The 21,189-nt window shown below is 42.3% G+C and overlaps 1 protein-coding gene across 1 annotated transcript in view; it reads left to right on the top strand.

Annotated features, from left to right (window-relative positions):
- Positions 1–5,022: 5,022 nt before the first annotated feature.
- Positions 5,023–21,189, top strand: part of KPNA3 (karyopherin subunit alpha 3) — a 101,096-nt gene continuing 84,929 nt past the window's right edge. Inside the window, exon 1 of the mRNA XM_066380920.1 lies at positions 5,023–5,185. Within this exon, the coding sequence (XP_066237017.1) occupies positions 5,117–5,185 (69 nt within the window). The 5' untranslated portion in view covers positions 5,023–5,116. The remainder of the gene's footprint in view (positions 5,186–21,189) is intronic.

Here is a 21,189-nt window from a genome sequence, read left to right as displayed (position 1 = left end):
TCAACTATCTGTGCTTGCCTTTTAGTACAGGTACTCATTAGAGCAGGGGTCCCCAAACTTTTTACACAGGGGGCCAGTCCACTGTTCCTCAGACTGTTGGAGGGCCGGACTATAAAAAAAATATGAACAAATCCCTGTGCACATTGCACATATCTTATTTTAAAGTAAAAAAACAAAACGGGAACAAATACAATATTTAAAATAAAGAACGAGTAAATTTAAATCAACAAACTGACCAGTATTTCAATGGGTACTATGCTCCTCTCACTGACCACCAATGAAAGAGGTGCCCGTTCTGGAAGTGCGGTGGGGGCCGGATAAATGGCCTCAGGGGGTCGCATGCGGCCCGCGGGCCGTAGTTTGGGGACCCCTGCATTAGAGAGTAATGAAATAGACAAAATGTGATCATGAGGGAAGAAAGGAGTCCACCCATTCACTTGTTAATTCATTTATTCATTCAGAAAACATACATGGGCCCTGGCCGGTTGGCTCAGCGGTAGAGCGTCAGCCTGGCGTGCGGGGGACCCAGGTTTGATTCCCGGCCAGGGCACATAGGAGAAGCGCCCATTTGCTTCTCCACCCCCACCCCCTCCTTCCTCTCTGTCTCTCTCTTCCCCTCCCGCAGCCAAGGCTCCATTGGAGCAAAGATGGCCCGGGCGCTGGGGATGGCTCCTTGGCCTCTGCCCCAGGTGCTGGAGTGGCTCTGGTCACGGCAGAGCGATGTCCTGGAGGGGCAGAGCATCACCCCCTGGTGGGCAGAGCATCACCCCTGGTGGGCGTGCCGGGTGGATCCCCGTCAGGCGCATGCAGGGGTCTGTCTGACTGTCTCTCCCCATTTCCAGCTTCAGAAAAATACAAACAAAAACAAAACAAAACAAAAAAAACATACATGAGATCCAATTATTCTAGGCTGGGGAACACAAATGTGCACAAGCCAGTTCAAGGGTTTACAGGTGAGTGATAGAAGCAGGGCTCTCCACAAACTGCAGCAATACAAAATACTAGGTAAGTTCTGAGGTTCAGAAAAGGAGTTATCCTGGGCAGAAAGATACAACTAATAATAACAGAGCAATTTCAAAGCATTTCCACATGCATTTTATTTTATTTATTATTTTTTTTAATTTTTCTTTTTTTATTTATTAATTTTTAGAGAGGAAAGAGAGTGAGTGAGAGAGAGAGAAGGAGGAGGGAGGAGCAGGAAGCATCAACTCGCATATGTACCTTGACCAGACAAGCCCAGGGTTTTGAACCGGCAACCTCAGCGTTCCAGGTCGATGCTTTATCCACTGCGCCACCACAGGTCAGGCTATTATTTTTTTTAATTTAGTGAGAGAAGGGGAGGCAGACTCCCACATGTGCCCCGACTGGGATGCACCTGGCAAGCCCTCTAGGGGGCAATGCTCTGCCCATCTGGGGCCCTTGCTCAGTTGCAAATGGTGGCATTTTTTTAGCACCTGAGGCAGAGGCCATGGAGCCATCCTCAGTGCCCGGGCCAGCTCTCTCTAATCGAGCCATGGCTGCAGGAGGGGAAGAGAAGAGAAGAGAAGAGAGAGAAGAGAGAAGCGAGAGGGGGAGGGGTGCAGAAGCAGATGGGTGCTTCTCCTGTGTGCCCTGACCATGAATTGAACCCAGGACTTCCACCCGCTGTACTGACGCTTTACCACTGAGCCAACCAGCCGGGTCACATGCATTTCAGAATTCGATATTCTCTCATTCTCTCTCTCTCTCTCTCTCTTTCACACACACACACACACACACACACACACACACACACACACACAGATTTAGAATTCTTGTAGATGAGAGGATGATTCAAGGAAGGTAAGTGATTTGCTCTAGTCAAAAGTCAGGCTTAGGATCTGAGTGCTCAGATTCTGAAGGTCCCTCCACTGTACCATGCTGGGGAAGCTTCCTGGAGAAAGTGACTTCATGGACACTCAAAATATGTTTGGAAAAGAAATCCATTTAGAACAGGGGTCTCAAACTCGCGGCCCGCCCACCAATTTTGTGCGGCCCGCAGCCTGGCCCACAGAATAATTCACAAAGTTTGATTAGTCTGCGGGCCGCACAAAATTGGTGGGTGGGCCGCACAGCCGCGAGTTTGAGACCCCTGATTTAGAAGAAGAGTTTTCAAGAGAAGTTTCAGAGCAAAGGCAAAGACTAGAGTGAGAGAAAAGAGGAGGTGGTTGCTGACAGTGAGAGGTCCCAATCTCAGTCACTGGAGGTAGTCATTTCCCAGACATTAAGGGCTCCAAAGCCTGGTGGGGACTACAGGTGGTAAAACCAGGTGGAGTGAAGTATGTGCAGAAACTCTGAAATCAAGATACCAAATGTACAGATGTGGAAGTCACCAGGGATAATGGCAAAGAGTAAAAATGACTGCATTAGACCTGGGCAGGAAGGGCCCCTGGTCTGGCCCCTGGCCTTTAGACGACCTCATTCTGGCTCTCTTCTTCTGTACTTCTCCCTGCAGGAGTCCATGGGACCATGAGGTCACTTTCATGAGCTCTAGATCCAGCTCTAGGTACCAGGGCCATTCCTGCTCAAATGGCCAAGCCTGCTTCCAGGGTTGTCCCAGACCTCTCTCCTGGGTCTATCTTCTTGGGAGCACATGATGCCACTGCTTTGCCCATTCCAGGCCTTAGTAAAGGCCTACGGGCATCTTTTGAGGAGGTTAGGGGGATGTAAATAGAAATTTGGTGGTGAAAGCCAGGACTTGAATCTGTGGGTAAGGGTATACAAACATGTTCTTAAGGTTCTACTCTAGTCTGGAATAAAGCTAAGATGGAGGAAAATGGGAACGAAAAGTAGGCTGTCGGCTGGCTTCCAGACCACTTTGCACCACCAATTCTGAAGCAGAAGTCCAAGAAGTCAGGAAATTTAAATTCAAACCCAGACTTCCAGGTGGTAAAGAAAGTGCATTTGTCAATGTTGAAGATTAGGCTATATTTTATTTAAGTTTGTAAGCTTGATTTATAACTTCTAAATATTTAGATATGATACATAGACCTCCATCTGCAATCTTGCCTTCATACAGTAGGAGTTTTGGGAATCAGCAGGTTATAAAGATCTCCCTGCTGTGAGTTTTGAGCTTCCTTTCTGTTTCTTGACACCCACCACACTCTTTGGATGATAACTTGTTTTATCATCTGTCTACTCAGATAGACACAAAGCTCTGTGGAAGCAGGAATTTGGCTGTTTTGTTAACAAATATATCCTAGTGTTAGGGCAATGATTGACACATAACTGCTCACTAAATATGTCTGGGACTCTAAAATGATACATGACTTACACATTTGAAGACAGCAAGTAGAACTAAGAGAAGTGGTGGGAGTGAATTAAACTGAAAAGAGAATGTCTTAATTATGATAGAGTTTAAGTGACAGTCTGGAAGAGCAGCAAACACATAACTTCTACTGTCTCAAGAACTAGGGCTGAAGCAATCCATTCCTTCTAAGTTCTAGGAGTGTGTGTGTGTGTGTGTGTGTGTGTGTGTGCGCGCGCGCGCATTCCCCTTTAAGTGAGTGAGTGGACTGGGATCAGATACTTCATAGGGAGAGCCTGGAGTTCTTAAGTGACTGACTGACTGAAGATATTAAAAAATGTGAATTGACATTTTAAAAAGAAAAAAACTCTAAGTTTTGGGTTTTCCTGAGAAATTGGACGTTCGGCAAGACTGGCCCATGGTCCAATATGGCCACAGTGGCCAGAAGCCTTTAAATGGGCCTGTGTTTATGAACAGGCCATACCCCACTACTCACAACACAAATGTCCCAGATATAGCCTGGCCACCAAAGGTCTCTGAATTAATGACTCCTGTCTGGCTCTTTAAGGCCCCTTTGCTTTGAAAGAATGTATTCTTTAATCTCTTAGTGGTTTTATTTCTGCCAACATTTATATGACTCTAATGTCATTTGAACTGTACTAGAACATTGCATACCTGCTTACATCTGCCATAGATTCTGAAACTGAATTTATTTCACATATAATCAAAGAAGCCCACCTGCTTCAAAAAGCAACTCTGCTAGTTTTACGGATTCAAATTTCCCTTAATCATTCCTGGGATGACTCTAGTGGAGATGCTAGACTGGAGAGATAAGGGTTTATCTGTTTCCTGAAAGTTAAGATGATTGTCTGGTGATAGACCAGGAAGTGTTGCGGGCACTAAAATGCAGAAACTGCCCATATTAAAATTGCAGACTCAGGCTTGGAAGAATAATGAAGATACGCTCGAGCCCTGATTTGTTCAAATATTTACTGAGTATGCAAGATGTGCCAAGCACTGTTTTGACGCAAGGGATTCAATGTTCCTATTTGCATTGAGTTTTAAGTCCCGTGTAGTAAGCCAGATAACACACACAAAGACACATATATTACATACAGACACAAGTACATGTCAAGAAGAAATAATTGCTATTTATAAAACCAAAGCAGAGCCAGGGAACAGCCACTGAAGGTGGCTGCTATTTAGGGAGACCCCAGAGACCCCGCCCCCTTCGTCCTAATCCGGTGTAAAATGCCGTCTGGGAAAGCTCCTCCCACGTCCCCGCCCAGCGGCGGCCTTAAGGGTGGACATTCGAGCCTCGCGTTTCGGAGCGCGCCGAGCCGAATGCCGCGCGCTTAGGGTTCCCGGCATTCCCCTCGTTCTGCCAAGGCCAGAATCATCCCCGGCGGAGCTTGGCATGCTGGGAATTGTAGTTTCCTGCCGCAGCTCTGCCTCGCAGGGGTAGGCAGAAGCCGCTAAGTCTGGCTCCGTTGTTGGGACGTAACTTGCAGCACCGACAGGTTGTGCGGAAGCGTGGGTCACCCCGATAACACCAGGCACATCCAGCCAGGAGAGCGCCCAGGCACGTGACCCCAGGCTCCCAAGGCGCGCGGGTTTTCTCAGTGTCGCTCACGCCCCGCCGCCCCGCGCCCCGCCCCACCTCACCAGGCGGGCGGCCTGCGCCTCCCCTGGAGCTGCTGCCACCTCGCGCTCGGAGGCGTCACGGAACGTGCTCTCCTGTCCCCCCTCCCCCTCCCTCCCCCTCCCGCGCTCCTCCACCTCCCCCTCCCGCACCGAGACTCGCCGCCGCCGCCGCCGCAGGAGTAGCCGCCGCCGGAGCCGCGCGCAGCCATGGCCGAGAATCCCGGCTTGGAGAACCACCGCATCAAGAGCTTTAAGAACAAGGGCCGCGATGTGGAAGTGAGTGTCTTCCGCGGTCTGGGCCCGCCCGCTCGCCCGCCTGGCCGCGCCGGCTCCGCGGCGGCGGGGAAGGGCGGAGGGCCGGCGCCGGGATGGCTCTCGCCGGTTCGCGGTGGGTCGGAGTTGGCCGCCGCCTCCCGTCACCGCGGCCCGGGGCTGGGCGGAGCGGGCGACGGGACGCGGGCCGGCTGCGGCCACCCTCTCGAGCTGCGGGCGTGCGGGCTGGGAAATGCCGGGGTTTTCGGCCCCGTCACGCGGGCGCGGCCTGCTGTCTGCGAGGAAGGGATGTGGAGCTGAGGCGGGGTCCGCGGGCTGGGGCCTCGCGGGTCGAGGATGCTGCCGCCCGGGTCCGTCGACAGCGCCGCCGAGGACGCCGCGACTCGCGCCGGTTGCCGGTGCAACCTCCCGCGGGCGCAGCCCCCTCGGTGCCTCCCGCGCTGCTACACATGGAGCAGCTCTGCTGGTCCCCGAGCCTACCTTCTGCGAGCTGGGCCCAGGCGGGCGGTGGCGGCCCGCAGAGGGGGTGGGGACCAGCCGGGGAACTGACTTGTTTGAGGGTGGTGGATGGGGGAGGGTAGGATGCGCCAGGACCATTTTCTTATATTCCAGTGCTGTCCTTGGGTCCAGTCGTGTTGAGCTGCCCCGGCTCATACTCCCGTTACTGCTGGCATTTGGAGCAAGCTGAAGGTGGACAATAGTTTACCATCTATTGTGTTGAGGCTTTGGAAGAGACGTTGTTTCGACCTCCGCTCACAGGACCTGTTTTCTTAGCATTCCTTGCTTGTAGTGAGGGTGTGCATAGGATAATTTCTTTTGACATGTTTTACTGAAATAAATTGGATACATAGGTTCCTACGGCCTTGTTTATGCCTGTTCGAACAAGCTGGTAGAATTTCCATGTTGTTGCCAAACTGTAAACATTAAAATGGTCACTCCGTTCGTTGCTACATAGCATGTTGCCATTGTCTCATTCAGGTGACATTAGCAGGTACTATTTGCACAACGGCTTATTGAGGCAGCGCTAGAGGTCTCTCTGCAACTACTACAAGCAGTGTAAGTGGAATGCACAAACTTCACTGGGACTCTGACCTCTGGATTTGTTAGGTGGAAAGTAGTTTTAGTTCACAGCCTCCTTTTCTAATATGAGATGAGATGATTTGCAGTTTTGTAATTCTTGCTAAGGGACCAGTGTGAATAAGAAGTGTGCATTTTATCCACTCATAAAGAGAGGAGGTGTTGGTGCAAATATACCATTCAGCATTCTGTTCTGTAGAAGAACAGACAAAACTGAGGCCATTTTCCAGATCTACAATTTTAATACTAATTCGGAAAAAACCTAAGGAAATGCTGTGGAATTCCCATTTGAATGAGACAAAAAGAGGTAGGTCATTTGTCTCTGTGCTGCTCATGGTTAAATTTCTTTTGTGAGAAATACTTCCAAGCAAAAGTGAAATTTAGAAATAGCAAGAAATTTTGGAACTGCCTTTTGTTATTGGTCCACTTGATGAAAGGAGGTAATTTTGAACTTTTTTAGTAATTGTTCTTAAAGCTCACCCCTATTATAAAGCAAAACTTAGGTAGTTTGAAAAATACCCATCTTGTTTGTATAAAATTCTTTCCTCTTTTGGATACTAATACAGGTTACTTGTCTTATTATTTGCCTTCTATTTTGTTCTGAGAGCTGAGTGATACCTAGTAAAGACTCCTGCACATAATAGGTACATAATAAATATTTGCAGATTACCTGAATGTCACCAGTGACTTCTAGAATTATAGCTGTTTACTATGTGACTTCTAGATTTCAAGCCTTTCAACTTGAAAATATTGGTCACAACCACATTACATTTCCCAGGATGTATTAGGTTAAGTAAGGCATGAAATAACAAATATTGAAATGATAGTTCTATATGGTAGACACTGTACTAAGTTTTTCTACCTCATTTAATCCTTATAACAATTTTATGAGCTCTAGGTATAGCATTATCCCTCCTTTACAGAAGGAAAGTACTTTAGATGAGAAACTCAGGTGTGCTCATGTAGCCTGGACAAGGACACAAAGTGGCTGTGGACATTCATTCATTAATTGTTAGATGTCTAACAGTGTCAGGTCTTGGGTATACAAAAGGGAATAAAATTCAGTCTGTACCTCAAGGAGTTTACAACTCAGTAGGAGTGATAGAAAAGTAAACTGTTATTATAGAGTAGTACATCAATATGTGTATTCTGAGAATGCCTAAGAAGATCCTAACTTGGAGCTGAGCAGTCAAGGGAAAATGGGTGAATTGGGATTGAGTAGATCCTGAGGATGAAAGAAAGTTGGCCCAGAAAAGGGAGAGTGCAAAGAAGAGGCATTCCATACTTGAGGGAGCAGTAATTGTGTCCTGGGAGAATGTAGGAGGACTCCTGAGAGAGAAGGGAGTGCTCGAGATGTGACTAAAGGGTGAACTGGGGTCAAAGCTGATCTAATGCCTGTATTTTGGATTTAGGTGTAACTAAGACTAGACACCAATCTAATTTAGTCTTATCCATTAAAAACTATATTACAACACTACAGCATAGCTCTGTGACTTAAGTAGTTGTGATTATCAGTCTGTTTTAAAACAGTGTGATGCACTTGGAAGGGATATCATTCCTACCTTTTCATGTATAAGATAGATGAAAGGTAAAACATTATAAATTATACAGCCAGGTGATGCACAAATTAGATACCAGGTGCAAGAATAAAATACATATTTTCTAAAGAAAATAAAAGTGTAGAGTTATGCCAGGGAATTGTGAGTGGAGAGAGGCAATTTCAGAGTCGTTTCGTCAGGAATGGCTTCATAGAAGAGAGATTGGTGAGTTTTATAGGAAGTATTTCCTAAATTTGAACAGGACACATGAGAAATTAGTGAACAAATACCCAGCTGAAATAGAAGAGAGTGCAGAGCTGAGATTGGTGGTCTGAGGAAAGGTCTGTGATAAACAGTTGCTTGGAAACTTCTTGATAGGGAGATCTGAAGGAATTTATTTTAGAGTTAGAAAGTGTAATATGATTAGAACAATGGGAAAAGGTGACTGGCCGTAATATCTAGAATTAAATCTGGAGTCATAGTGCTGTTCTCCTGTATACAATGAGGAATTTTCCAAAAAATTGAAACTGAGGATGGTCATGGAATGAGGATTTGCATCTCCTCTTTTTCCTTTTTCTTCCTCTTCTGTGTCAGAAGAAGGGGATAAAGGTTATCCTGAAATTTACAGGTGGAGGTAGGAGTAGGGGTAATTATCACTGATAGCAGTTGGGAATTTGAGTAGGGGGAATGGGTTTTGTAGCTAAAACTAGGAAACAGTGAAAATAATTACTTTTATTTGGTCTGAAATGTGTGTTTTAATGCCGGACATTTTCATGTAAGGCATTGGTTCATCGGCTTTTTTCCTTTTTAAAAAATATTTAAAACTTTTCAAATATGTTTATAGAAAAGCACACAAAACAAGTGTTCCATTTGTTATAAGTATAGAACTCAAACATTCAGTTAACTCCCATCCAGATCATTTTCTTTTTCTTGCACCTGTATACCTCAGGGATATGACATTGTCATCATTAATAATAACTAATAATAATTATTTAAAAAATCTTAACATTACTGACTTTACAATGTACCTGTACAAAGTGCTTTATATGTATTATATATTTAATCTTCACAACAATCCTGTGAAATACGTACTATTTAAATGTACTGCAGAGAGAACCTGAGGCCTAAAATTCTTATATAACTAGCCCTAAATCGCAGATCCTAGACTTACAGTGAAGCCAGAACTCTTGTTCATTGTGCTATACTGTCTCTCCACTGAGTGAAGCGTAAGACTTGACCTGTGTGTGTGGAGCACATCTGGAAGTTAATTAATGGGGAAATAAATATTTAAGAAATCTTGACTATGTCACAAATACCTATTTTGATATTTTAAAACCTTGCTAATAAAAATTTTTGACATCCTATTTATCATTTGATTTATTTGCCTTTTAATTTTTGCAAATTTTCCTTATTAGCAAGGAGCCAGTTGGTTGCATTGAAAAATAGTAACCCATATTCTTGGGTTAACACACACATTTGATGGTTTAGTCTCTAATAGTAGGTAGAACACTACCAAACCTGCTTCTCTCTCCCTGGAACCTCTGTTGGTAAAGGGGGGTACTATCTGATAGTTCAAGCTTAAAACTTTGTTCTTGATTTCCTTTCCTTCACTTCCTTCACTTTTATTTATTAGTCACTTAACAAGCCATCATATTTTTACCTTTGTTGCAAACTTTACATGCCCTAATTTAGGCCCCTGTCATTCTCACTCATACAAGTGTGATAGTGCCTCTGGTTTTTCTGTCTCTGGCATGTTCCTGCCCCAGTGTATCTTGTGGATTGATCTTTGTGTAACTTTCCTGATAAGATCATTCCCACTGCCAATAAAAGTCCTTAGCATACCACACATAATTCCACCTAAGGCCCTACCTTTTTTTTTTTTTACCTCACCTACCCCTTTTCTTTATATTTCCTTTGTGCCAGCCATGATAAAGTATTTGAGATGGTGAAGTAACCAGTACAGTTTCCTCTCCATTCCTTTATACTCTTCTATATACTTTCTCTCTTATTCTGGCAGACTTTCTCAATTCAGGGTCCTTAATATATCTCTGCAAAAACAAGAATACAATTCTGCCACATCATACCATTATAGGTCAAAACTGTTTAGAAGTTCTCCATAAGGCCTTTCCTGGTTGACTAATAACACTTATTACTATCAGTTCCTTTTCTTTTCCTACTTGGTAAATTTTCCTTTGCCTCTTTGGGATAAATTGCTGTGATATACAACAATTTCCATGTGTGTGTAGCTGTGAAAGTATGTGGGCTTTCATGAAGCTCACTGAGGGTAGGGAACAGTTGAACACAGCAAGCCCAGCAGTATGCACATTGTCCTGTACTGCCTCTTGGCTTCACTTAACCATATATGTTCTGTCTAAAGGTGCTTATTGCCTCAACTGTCTTGATGTATTTCCTCTCCTTGATTTTGCAGAACATGAAAAAATTCAGGAATCTATGTCATATAGCAGATACACTATATAATTATCTTTTCTTGAATTCATTAACAATATATAATCTTTTCTTGTCTTTCTACCTCATTGATGACTTTTTAAAGTTGGTTTTGCGAACTCTTCCTATCTGTTGAGTGTGGGCATGCCTTGGGATTCTGTCTGAGACTCTCCTATATAGACCGTTTTTCTTGCCCACATCAGCAGCTCTCTTAGTTTAACCTTTATTTCAGGGGGGGGGGAATAAAAATCTGTTTTAATCTACTAGAAATTAAATACATGAGCATCACATCAGTTTGTCAAGCTCAGAGTGTTTAAAGTTATGCTCTGTCTTTGTTCTTTTCTTTTTTTCTTTTTTCTGTTTATGGTATCATCATTTTCACTGTGACCTGAACTTGAAATTTGAGAGGTTTCTTGGACTCCTTCCTCATCTTCCACATTCAGTCAGATGCTAGTCATGTAGCTTGAATCTCTGTGCTGTCTCTGGATTTTGGCCCTGTCTCTATTCCACTGCCTCCAGCCTCTTTCAGCCTTTATCAATGGGCAGTTTAAAAGTTGCCTCCAAAGTGGTATCCTTCTTCCAGTTTGTAAGGTTTTTCAGTGAGCCTGATACCTGATTATGTCTCCAGGGTCAACGTCCTCCCTCCAACCCCCACACCCCTTTAAGCTCTAGCAGCACTGAACTTCTTATATGCTTATACATAATCTGGAATCCCGCCCTCCTCTGCTTGCCAATGCTATTTCTATTCTCAGGGCTACTCTGCTGACTGGTATCCTTCCCTGCCTCTTGTTGCCTGGCTAATTTCCTACCCCTCTTAAATACTCAACTCTGGGTTTAGCTCTTCTGAGAAATCTTTCTGAATCCCCTTCATCCTCCCTGGTTGAGTTAGGTACCCTTCTTCATTCCTGAAAGAACTCTTGAGTATTTCTCACTGTAGTTGTGATAAAACATTTAATTATGTTCTACCTGCTTCTCTTTACATTGAGCTTTTTCAGGATGAAACTATTCTCCATTGCTTACTCCCCAGTACAGTAGCTGAAACAAAGTAAGCACTAAAATATATAATATTTAAAGATATTTCTTGAATATATAATGTAAACAATATTTATAATATATAAAGATATTTCTTGAATAATATCCATACCAGGTAGCACCAGCACAGTACTTTTTCTAAAATATATTTTTAAACTGACAGTTTTAATCTTTTAGTGCCTTTTCCTACTGCTTCCCAAATTGAGTCCAACCTTTTATTTCGATTGGAAAGTATTAGAAGAGTAAGATGCATAGTGAAATAATTTCAAAAATTTTTTAATCATAAAAATTCTAATATATAGGAAAAGTAAGAGAGAATGGTATAGTAGTCCCATATGCATATCACTTAGATTTAATAAGAAACAATTTGCTGTATTGCTTAATCCTTTGCTCATTTGTGTATAGCAGACATGGCATTTTACTTCTGAAGGCTTAAGGCTACTTCTCTAAAAGGTAAGAATGTGTTCTTGCTTAAATATCACGTCACTCTGACAGTAATTTTCTAATAACATCTAATCTAGTCCACATTTAAGTTTCCACAGTTGTGCCTTAATTTTATTTCTTTTTTACATTTGGTCTTTAGAAACATGATTAAACAAGATCAGATCACATTTGGTTATGTTTTTTGTCTCCTTTAATCTAGAACAAACTACTCCCACCATTTTTTTATTGTGGTAAAATATATAACAAAATTTACCATTTTAGCCTTTTTAAGTTTACAGTGACATTAAGTACGTTCATATTGTTGTATAACCATCATCACTATCTACAGAACTTTTTCATCTTCCCCAACTGAAACTGTCTCCATTAAATAATAACTTCATTCTCCTTCCCCCCAGCCTCTGGTAACCTGCCTTCTACTGTTTGTCTTTATGAATTTACTCTAGGAACCTCATAAAAGTAGAATAATATAATATTTGTCTTTTTCTGACCGGCTTATTTCACTTACCATTATGTCTTTAAAGTTCATCCATTTTGTAGCATGTGTCAAAATTTCCTTTTTTATGGCTGAACAGTCTTTTATTATATGTTTATACCACATTTTATTTATCCAGTTCATCCATTGGTGGATATCTCTGTTACTTCCACCTTTTGGTTGACATTTTTGAGACTTGTTTGGAGGTTCTAGCAGGGGAGCGCAGCTACTCGTATACCCTTGACCGAAGAACGGTCCTCTCCTCTGTCGGGGAAGGTCATCCTCTTTGACCGAGCGCGCAGCTTGGGGAGGGAAGCACATGGAGCAGTGAGGGAGGAAGGGGACACCCGCCTAGCCAGCCAGCTCAGCCGAATCAACCCTGGCGATCAATGGGGTGACAAGTGTTGCAGCCAGATCGCCCTCACATCCTTGGTGGGCATTTTTAAAATTCCATCAATTTGTGAAAGAAATGAGGTCAGCCCTGGCCGGTTGGCTCAGCGGTAGAGCGTCGGCCTAGCGTGCGGAGGACCCGGGTTCGATTCCCGGCCAGGGCACACAGGAGAAGCGCCCATTTGCTTCTCCACCCCTCCGCCGCGCTTTCCTCTCTGTCTCTCTCTTCCCCTCCTGCAGCCAAGGCTCCATTGGAGCAAAGATGGCCCGGGCGCTGGGGATGGCTCTGTGGCCTCTGCCTCAGGCGCTAGAGTGGCTCTGGTCGCAATATGGCGACCCCCAGGATGGGCAGAGCATTGCCCCCTGGTAGGCAGAGCGTCGCCCCTGGTGGGCGTGCCGGGTGGATCCCGGTCGGGCGCATGCGGGAGTCTGTCTGACTGTCTCTCCCCGTTTCCAGCTTGAGAAAAAATGAAGAAAAAAAAAATAATAAAAAAAAAAAGAAATGAGGTCAATTTTTATTGATTAAGTTGAACCACACAAAATTGCCATTTTTGAGATTCAAAACAGCCAAGTATCTGTAATTTTATATAGTTCAAACAAATAGAATATCCTAATTACTGGATTTGTCTATTTCTTTGTGGTGTGCCTTAACTTGTTTCTCCTATCTCTTAATACCTCCTGGATTTTCTGTAAACTGGAGGTTAGTTTTAAAGTCTGAATTATTTTAAGTTTAAGCACGTTTTGATTTTTAAAAAATATTTCAATTGGTGATGCTGTGTATTTTAGAATATATTACAATAGTGATACTAAGATTTATTTATTTATTTATTTATTTACAGGGACAGAGAGGGATAGATAGGAACAGACAGACAAAGAGAGGGATAGATAGGGACAGACAGACAGGAACGGAGAGAAATGAGAAGCATCAATCATCAGTTTTTTGTTGTGACACCTTAGTTGTTCATTGATTGCTTTCTTATATGTGCCTTGACCTGGGGGCTACAGCAGAGCGAGTCACCCCTTGCTCAAGCCAGCAATCTTGGGTTTAAGCCAGCAACAATGGGGTCATGTCTATGATCCCATGCTCAAGCCTGCGACCCGCACTTAAGCTGGTGAGCCTGTGCTCAAGCCGAATGAGCCCATGCTCAAGCCAGTGACCTCAGGGTTTTGAACCTGGGTCCTCTGTGTCCCAGTTCGATGCTCTATCCACTGTACCACCACCTGGTTAGGCAGTGAGTTTATTTTTGATAAAGGTGACAAAACAGTGCAAGAAGGGGAATAATCTTTTCAATAATTGATACTGGAACAACTGGACATCCACATGTAAACAATATTGGACATCTACCTCATACAAAGTTGATGAAATACCTGAATATGAGAAGGAAAACTATAAAAGTCTTAGAATAAAAACAGAAGTGTAGATCTTCCTTACTTCTGATTGAGCAGTGTTTTCTTAGTATGAAATTAAAAGCACAAGTAACAAAAGAAAATATCCAAACTGGACTTCATCAAAATTAAAATCTTTTTGTGTTTCAAAAGACATCATTAAAAAAGTGAAAAGGCAACATACAGATGGGAGAAAATACTTGTAAATCATATCTCATAAGGGATTTGTATGTAGTATATATAAAGAACTACAATTTGACAATAAAAAGACAGATGATTTCCTTTAAAAATGGACAAAGGACTTGAACAGATAGCTCTCTAAAGAATTATGCAAATGATCAGTAAGCATATGAAAACATCCTCAACATTTTTGATCATTAGAAAATGCAGCCTGACCGGGCGGTGGCGCAGTGGATAGAGCATCGGACTAGGATGCAGAGGACCCAGGTTCGAGACCCCGAGGTCGCCAACTTGAGCACGGGCTCATCTGGTTTGAGCAAACATTCCACCAGCTTGAGCCCAAGGTCGCTGGCTCCAGCAAGGGGTTACTTGGTCTGCTGAAGGCCCATGGTCAAGGCACATATGAGAAAGCAATCAATGAACAACTAAGGTGTTGCAACGCGCAATGAAAAACTAATGATTGATGCTTCTCATCTCTCTCCATTCCTGTCTGTCTGTCTCTGTCTATCCCTCTCTCTGACTCACTGTCTCTATAAAAAAAAAAAGAAAAAAAGAAAATGCAGATCAAAAGTACAATGAGATATCACTTCATACCCACTAAGATGGCTAAACCAAACAGATAATAATATAAAGTGTTAGAGAGGATATGTAGAAATTGGGACCTTCATTTACTTCTGGTGGGATTGTAAAATAGTGCAGCCACTTGGAAAACAGTTTAGTAGTTCTAAATATTAATCAGAGTTGTCATGTGACCCAGCAGTTTTACTCCTGCACAGCTGTGCATGAGAAATGAAAATGTGTCCACCAATGTTTATAATAGCATTATTTATAATAGCCCCAAAGTGGAAACAACCCACATATCTATCAGTTGGTGAATGAATAAATAAAATGTATATCCATATAGTGGAACACAATTGACTCTTGAACAACGAGGGGTTAAGGGTGCTGACACCCTACACAATCGATAATTTGTGTATAGCTTTCAACTTTATCTGTCCTTCAGTATCTGCAAGGGATTGGTTTCAGACTACCCTCCCCCACAGTGTATACCAAAATTCAAGGATGCTCAAGTCCCTTATATAAAGTGGTATATAAATCAATGCATACAGTTGGCCCTCTGCATGCACAGATTCCCAACCACAGTGGAATAGACTGTTTTCAATCCTCAGTTGAGTCCATGGATGCAAAACCCAAGGATATGGAGAATTACAGAGAGCTGGCTGTATACTTATTGGGGGGAAAACTCCATGTTTAAGTGGACCCACACTGTGTAAACACATATTGTTCGAGGGTCAAGTGTGTTACTCAACATTAAAAAAATATGAAGTACTGCCCTGGCTGGGTAGCTCAGTTGGTTAGTGTTGTCCCTATATGCGAAGGTTGTAGATTTCATCCCTGGTCAGGGCACATACAAGAATCAACCAGTGAATGCATAAATAAGTGGAACAACAAATCCATGTTTTTCTCCCTTTCCCTTCTCTCCCTAAAAAGATCAATAAAATTTAAAAAAAAAGAAATGAAGTACTCATAAATGGTACAACATAAATGAGTCTCAAAAACATGTAAAGAAGCCACAAAAAATGGCCATATGATTATAATTTCATTTATGTGAAGTGTCCAGGCAGTCAAAGTCATAGATATAAAAAGTAGATTAGTGATTGCCAGAGCATCGTCCCGAAGCACAGAGGTTGCCAGTTTGATCCCTGATCAGGGCACATACATGAACAGATTGATGTTTCTCTCTCTCTCTCTCTCTCTCTCTCTCTCTCTCTCTCCCTCCCCCTCCCTCCCTCCCTCCCTCCCTCCCTCCCTCTCTCCCTTCCTTTCTCACTAAAGTCAATAAATGTCAAAATTAATTAAAAAACAAAAAATATATATAAAGGACTCTTAAAACTCAATAACAAAAAGACAGCTCAATTAAAAAATGGGCTTTGGACTTGAAAAGACATTTCTCCAAATAAGATACACAAATGGCCAGTAAGCACATGGAAGGATACTAAACATCATTGGTTGTTAGGGAAATGAAAATCAAAACCGCAGTGAAACCCACTAGGATGGCTAAAATTATAAAAACAGATAGTAACAAGTGGTGATGAAGGTGTATGTGGTGAAATGAAAACCCCCATTGTTGTGAGATTATAAAGTAGTGTAGTCACTTGGGAAAACAGTTTGGCAGCCTCAAAAGGCTAAATATTAAGTTAACTATGACCCAGTAATTCCATTCCTAGTTATATACCCAAAGAAGTAAAAGCATGTGTGCCCACAAAAACTTAAGCATAGTACATTATTTATAATAGTCAAAAAGTAGTAACATCTAGATGTCTCTCATCTGATGAATTAATAAAATGTGGACTTTCCTTACAATGGAGTATTACTCAGCAATAAAAATGAATGAAGTACTGCTAAAAGATAGCAACATGGACAAACCTTGAAAAGATTATGCTAAGATCTTAACAGTCACAAAAAACAAATACTATATGATCCCATTTATGTCCAGAGAGGCAAATCAGTGGTGACAAAATTAGTGATTTCATAGACTAGGATGGGAGAATGGTTAAAATGGGGTAAGGATAACTGCTAAAGTATACAAGGTTTCTTTATGCGCTGATGAAAATACTAAAAATTACTGCATCATACACTTTGAATGGGTGAATTGTATGGCTGTTAAAATACCAAAAAAAAAAAAAAAAAAAGGTAATGGTTACACTGTGATATATTGACTAAACCAAACCTAGAGTATATATAGGCAGGCAAAACAATATAGTATACTACTTTAAATGGATATTTCCTTGTACGTATTTAAATATTAACTAGATGTTAATATAAATGTATTGTTTATAACCTTATGAGAAGTATGTATCAGTGCATGTTTCAGAATTCATTAGAAACAAATCCAAATGGTCCAGTTTTTAAGATGTAGTTCTTAGTTGAAGCCGTAGTATTATATATGATATTCTAGAAAGGGCTTTTAGAGTGAGAAATGAATAGGCCTATAGGGCTGTATACAGAATAAAAGAAAGAACAAAATGGATAAAGGAAGAGACCAAAGAGGATGATATTATGGAAGTCAAGGATATGAAAATGAATGGTTAACAGTGTTTTCCTGTAGATATGCTGTGTATGGATTGTATTCTATAAATAGAAGGTTCCTGATAATCTTGGCAAGAGTATTGTCAATGAAATTTTGGATTGGAGTGGGTGGGCTAAATAACTACTTTTTCAAGAATTTTGGCTAAGGAGGACAATAGTCAAAAGAAAATGTGCTGTATTTCCCCATGTATAAGACAATTTTTCCCGAAAAATTTGAGATCTAAAAACTGTGTGCATCTTTTTTTTTTTTGTATTTTTCTGAAGCTGGAAACGGGGAGAGACAGTCAGACAGACTCCCGCATGCGCCTGACCGGGATCCACCGGGCACGCCCACCAGGGGCGAAGCTCTGCCCACCAGGGGGCATGCTCTGCCCCTCGGGGCGTCGCTCTGCCGCGACCAGAGCCACTCTAGCGCCTGGGGCAGAGGCCAAGGAGCCATTCCCAGCGCCCGGCCATCTCCGCTCCAATGGAGCCTTGGCTGCGGAGGGGAAGAGAGAGACAGAGAGGAAGGAGGGGGCGTGGAGAAGCAAATGGGCGCCTCTCCTCTGTGCCCTGGCCAGGAATCGAAACCGGGTCCCGCGCTCGCCAGGCCGACGCTCTACCGCTGAGCCAACCGGCCAGGGCCAAAATTGTGTGCATCTTATACAGTGGTTTTAGATTTTTTTACTTGCATTTCCCGCTTTTTCGTGTGGATGAGGAGTTGTATGAATTTTATGATGAATAAAACTTGAGTTCATTAACTTTCTGTAATATGTTTTTGTTTTTTCAAATTTCAAGCCCCCAAATTAAGGTGCATCTTATTATACATGGGGAAATATGGTAGGTTGAAGAAGGGCTTTTAAAAAATAAGGTAAAAGAATTGAGGTTACTTAGGATAGTTGGAAATAGAGGTTGAAAATAGAAGAGGAAATTCATAAAGCAAGATCACAGAGGAGATGAGAGCAAAGACAGCCATCTCTTGCACCATCTTTGTGTAGGATGGAAGGAGACAAGGATATTTGAGGATGCAGGTTTATTGGGGATGGGATTGGGGAGATTTGGATTCATGGTAGGAAGTTGAGGGATTTGCAACTATCTGATGCTATCTGTTTTCTTAATAAGTAGGGAGCTTGAGAGCAGTAGCCTTTTGTACAAAATATAGCGAGGGAAGCCTGGAAAGATTTCCAGACAGCAAGCTTTGAGAGCTTAATTGAGATTTAGAATTGGTTAATACCCATAATAGAAGTTGAGTCATTTATTTTATTTTTCTTGCAGCATTTAGCCGCCCAGCTTTTGGAGTGAGCATTCAAGTGGCCCAAGGTTAGCTTTTGCTAGGGCAGTAAGATAGAAATGGGGCAGAAGTGTGGAAATATGAGGACTATGTAAGAGGAAGTTAAATAGGAAGGGGTTGATAAATTGGGAGAAAATCAAGGTGTTAAAGGATTAAAGTAATCTTTGTGGATCTAGGTCAATCTGTTGAATGGCTAATTAATGGGAAATTGTTTAATGCCTTAGTTGGATCTAGGGAGAGTTTTGCTGTTAGGGTCAGATTCCTCAAATTAGAGAACACTATAGATAGTGTTTAAGTGAAAGTCTCCCCATTGTAAAACATCCAAAATTTATTCTAATTGGACTGGCAGGTTTGTGGCTGGTTCTTGATGAAAGAATCTTGAGTCATGGTGAAACTTAAACTTAGATGGAAAAAAAAGAAGACGACTCTTGGTCTGTCTCTGGTCAGCCTCTTGCGTTATTTGAAAGGATTGTTGAAGGCACCAGGAATTTTGTCAGGACTTGGTGTGGGGAGGAAAACTGAGCCAGCTACCAGAGTCTTCAGTGAACATAGGGGAGATGGTGACAGAAATGAGAATGGACACAAGGTGATAGGATTAGATGGCACTGGTCTTGAAGTGGTATAGAGATCCATTCTGTTTACCCTGACACAGGCAGAATATGGGAGCATATTAACAATGGTGATGAAGACAGCTAATATTTATTGAGGGCTTTCTGTGCCAGACAGTACTCCTGTTATAAACATTTAGCATGAATTTGATTAATTTATCTCAGTAATCCTGTGACATTGCTATCTTCATTTTATAAATAAGGTAAGATAGAAAGGCCCATGACATTCCCATAATATCATAAAGTTTTCCTGTGGGGGACCAGAATTTAAAACTAGACTCCAAGAGCAGAAGTTTCTAAGTACAGTGCTGTGCCATTAACAGTGCACTAAAGTAATTTATCCAATGTATATGTATTTGACATGTGTTTAATAAATAGTATTGTTTGTAAGTACCTTAGGAAAATTGTTCATTTGGATTTTTCGGTCCTTTCTAATTTGGTGATGATTGTGTTATTACATGTTTTATGCAAATGTTAGCCTTAGAGTGGTGGTTCTTAAGAGTGTGGTTTCTGGACCAGAAGCATCAGCATCTGTATCATCTGGGATATTGTTTAAAACAAATTATTAACCTTCACCCCTGATCTCTACTCAAGTAACTCTGGGAATGGAACCCAACAGTGTGTGTTTTAACAAGCCAGGTTATTCTGCAAGCTAACATTTGAGAACTACTAGCCCAGTGCAAAGTGTGGTCTGAGAAGGTAAATAAGAGTTTGAGTTAGACACTGGGGTGGTATTGGGATTTTCAGTGTTTTTTTTTGGATCATGGTATGTGAATTAAAATCTGATGGATAATTAGCATTAATTTATACAGTACTTTGCATGGCTGCAGTTTGGTATGTTGATGCTACTGGGCACAAACGAAGATGGGGGAGGCAGAATGTCAGTGGATCATAACCTTTAATTCAGAATGCATGGTGGTGCAGCAGTAGAGTTACTTTCTTTCCTCTTTTTGTCATGTATATTTCATCTGAACACTGTTGGTTATCAAATTAAAAACTGACTACTTTATGTTAACTTCACAGTATCTCCTTGCAGAAGACAATGAATCCAGTGTTAATAACTCAGGGTTGACTTCCTGCCCCAGGAAAGTACATTTCTTTCCTGGTGGAAACCCCTGGGGGAAACCATGGCCGCTGCCACATCCCCGCCTGTGCCTGGCTACTGGATAGCTCTGCCCTGCCCTTTGCTGGGTGCTGGCAGGCTTGCATGTGCCCGCACACATGCATTGAAACCTGATCATCGAGCACATTATATGGGTTGTTAGGTTCCACTGGCCCTTTGGGAAGTCTGGGGGCAGGACAGTCAGAGACAGGGGTCCCCTTCACCCAGCTTTCTGGCCAGTAGGCAGTTAAAAGGCCCATGAGAGTCTTGAGCATCAGGAGAGGCCACCTACATATGGAGAATGCCCTAGTGACCCTTACCTGGTCTGTCAACCCTCCTTTCACTACAGAACAGGCAGATGAATAAATACATCAAGTGTTGTCAGGAGAAGGGTAAAAAACTTGGCCAGACTCTGTCCTCAGTGCCACTTCCAGTCACTGCAGAAATAGTCCATGCAGCCTAGGCACCTAGGCAATACTACACTTGCAGAACCCCCAGGACGTGGGGCAGCCCCCCACTCTGCCCATCCCCTTGCCACAACCACTAAGATTCCAGCAGCAAGATTTGCTTGGTGAGCAGTCAAGCAAGGTAGGGCAACTCCAGCCAACTGGAAATGTAGCACTTCCCACATTCTAGAAGCATCAGTATTGTTATTTTCTTTCCTATAAACATTTATAAATTTTGTAATTTGATATAAAAAAATAGGTAATGTAGATAGACACAAGTTTTAAAGCAATAATAAAACAAAACTTTGTGAATCTAATTTAAGAACCAGAACAAAAGCTGCCTGTGTTTACCTCTCTAATCCCATCACTTGTTTCTTTTTTAATTGTTTTCTTATTTTTCAATTACAGTTGACATACAATATAATAATAGTTTCATGTGTACAACCCAGTAATTAGATATGTAATTTACTAAGTGATCATCCTGATAAATCTTGTACCCATCTGACACCATGCATAGAGACTATTCT

This window comes from Saccopteryx leptura, chromosome 4, assembly GCF_036850995.1.
Source record: "Saccopteryx leptura isolate mSacLep1 chromosome 4, mSacLep1_pri_phased_curated, whole genome shotgun sequence".
Lineage (NCBI taxonomy): Eukaryota > Metazoa > Chordata > Mammalia > Chiroptera > Emballonuridae > Saccopteryx > Saccopteryx leptura.
The sequence above is the reverse complement of the archived record's forward strand: the minus strand, read 5'-3'. Positions and strand labels throughout refer to the sequence as shown.